This window comes from Kryptolebias marmoratus, linkage group LG23, assembly GCF_001649575.2.
Source record: "Kryptolebias marmoratus isolate JLee-2015 linkage group LG23, ASM164957v2, whole genome shotgun sequence".
Classification (NCBI taxonomy): domain Eukaryota; kingdom Metazoa; phylum Chordata; class Actinopteri; order Cyprinodontiformes; family Rivulidae; genus Kryptolebias; species Kryptolebias marmoratus.
The window spans coordinates 7,355,254-7,357,190 of record NC_051452.1 but is presented as its reverse complement, the minus strand read 5'-3'; the positions used below and the strand labels follow the sequence as shown (position 1 = coordinate 7,357,190).

At 41.9% G+C, this 1,937-nt stretch overlaps 1 protein-coding gene across 2 annotated transcripts in view; it reads left to right on the top strand.

Moving 5' to 3' along the window:
- The first annotated feature begins 798 nt into the window (after positions 1–798).
- The window catches only part of LOC108242195 (sodium/potassium-transporting ATPase subunit alpha-1), a 26,811-nt gene continuing 25,672 nt past the window's right edge, over positions 799–1,937 (top strand). The window contains exon 1 of one of the 2 annotated variants that reach the window (XM_017426880.3): positions 799–1,067. In XM_017426880.3, the coding sequence (XP_017282369.1) occupies positions 1,056–1,067 (12 nt within the window). In that variant the 5' untranslated portion in view covers positions 799–1,055. Of the gene's footprint in view, positions 1,068–1,208; positions 1,350–1,937 lie in introns of those variants that run through there. The other variant, XM_017426879.3, reaches the window with a different exon arrangement.

The window sequence follows — 1,937 nt, the reverse complement described above, 5'->3', positions numbered from 1 at the left end:
ATTAGAACCTAGCTCGACTTTCTGACGATATGGACACAGCTCCTGCTTTAAATGACCAAAATAAACAGCTATAACTCTGTCAGTGTTACATATATTGAGCTAAAACTTCTTGGGTGGTAGCTGAGAGTCCTCCCCAACATGTGGTCTGAGTGCTTACAGATTACACAAGATTTTTGTTGAAAATTTTGGCATTCAGTGTCATATTCTGTTTGTTTATTTTCCTGTTGGTTTTAAAATAGGATTAATTTTTAGCGCATTAAATGTGCCGTCTGTGTGTGTTGCTAAAGTTTAAAGTAGTAGCTGAGAGTCATCCAAAACACATACTCTGAGTGCTAACAGGTTGCACAAGGTTTTTGTTTAAAATTCTTGCATTACCTGCTGGAGTCTGTTAGCAAAATATCTCTTGATCCACTGGACAGATGTTAATGAACCTCTCAGGAAACATCTGCAACTGATTACCGTTTGGAGTCAACCCAATTCAAGATGGCTGCCACAGCTAGCACAGAAACAGCTGTATCTCTAAGTTTTACAGATGTTGAGCTCAAACTTGTCATGTGTTTCCTTCATGGTGACTCAGAAGTAACCTGTGGGTTTGCGTGTCGCTTAGATTTAAAACTTTACAACAATTTAAAAACAAACAAAACAAAACAAAAAAAACAAAAAAAACAAAAAAAAAAAACCCAAAAAACTGACATTTTGAAAGAAGCCCCGCCTCCTTTCCGTGTGGTTACCATGGCAAACGTCGACGTCACGGCGGAAGGAACGCCGTCTATAAGTATTGGAGGTTCTGCCGCGGCGGCTCGCGAGCTCGGATGTGTGCTTGAAAAGGGGCTGGCACGTGCTGAAAATAAAAATAAAAAATACAAAAAAAATACCAGAAATTAAAAACTAAAACGCGCACATCCAGGAGTTTTCTTTGTTTTGCTTTTTGTAGACTTTTGTAATTAATTCTGTACATATTTTGAAAGGAGGAGTTTCATTTCGTCCATTTTTTTTTTTTTTTTTTTTTTTTTTTTACTTGAACTGGGAAGAAATAAATCCACGTTTAGGCAGCGATGGGTCGAGGGGTGAGTATAAAAGCTTTACTTTAACTTCCTGCTGTTAAAAAAAAAAAAAAAAGTTGGAAATAAAATAGAAAATAACATGAAATCGACTCAGAAGGTGGAGCTTCGTGTGCGTTCAAGATAAGCCACATTTCTCTTAAAACAAAACAAAAACCCCCCCAAAATGCTCGCTGCTTCACGGCACATTTCAGCCACTTCCGCCTCAGAAAGCAGGAGTTTCAACACGTTTTATCTGACAGGGAAAGAACAACAACAACAACGGTGATGAAGATGAAGAGGAGAAAGGTAGGAAGAGCTGCTCGGTTACATAAGTGTCAAAGTTTGGAGACATCCTACAGCTGCTGGGAAATAACGGGACTTTAAAGCCATGTGTCAAAGCAACCAAACTTTGAATCAAACTCTTTATTCTCTCCTCTCTCTGCTCACATTCAGATGATTTAAAACTTTAAACTTTAAGCACCGTCCAGCTCAGATCTCCTGCTTCAGTGAGGCTTTCAGAGGTGGTTCTGATGGGTCCAGCCCGTCCCCTTACATTAACAGTGAGTCCGTTTGCTGATTGTTCTGTTGGGGTTTTTTCCATCAACTTGAATGGCGAAGGGGTGGAAATCGAGCCCCGCCGTATGAAATGTAAGCCGCCGCCACACCCTGCCATTCTGCGCTATGGAAACACTTGTTATAAATTTAGCCGGGGAGGGGGAGGGAGGGATGGAGAGGCAGAGGAAGATGAAGGCGAAGATGGAACAGAGAGATCTGGCGGGAAGATGTGAAGCAGGAGTCCTCGCTCAGCCTCTTCCTCCTCGTCTCATTTCTGTTCTCGGTTTCCTCTGCTGCTGCTTCTCTCCTGCCCCCTTCCCTCGCTCCTGCCCTGCCCCC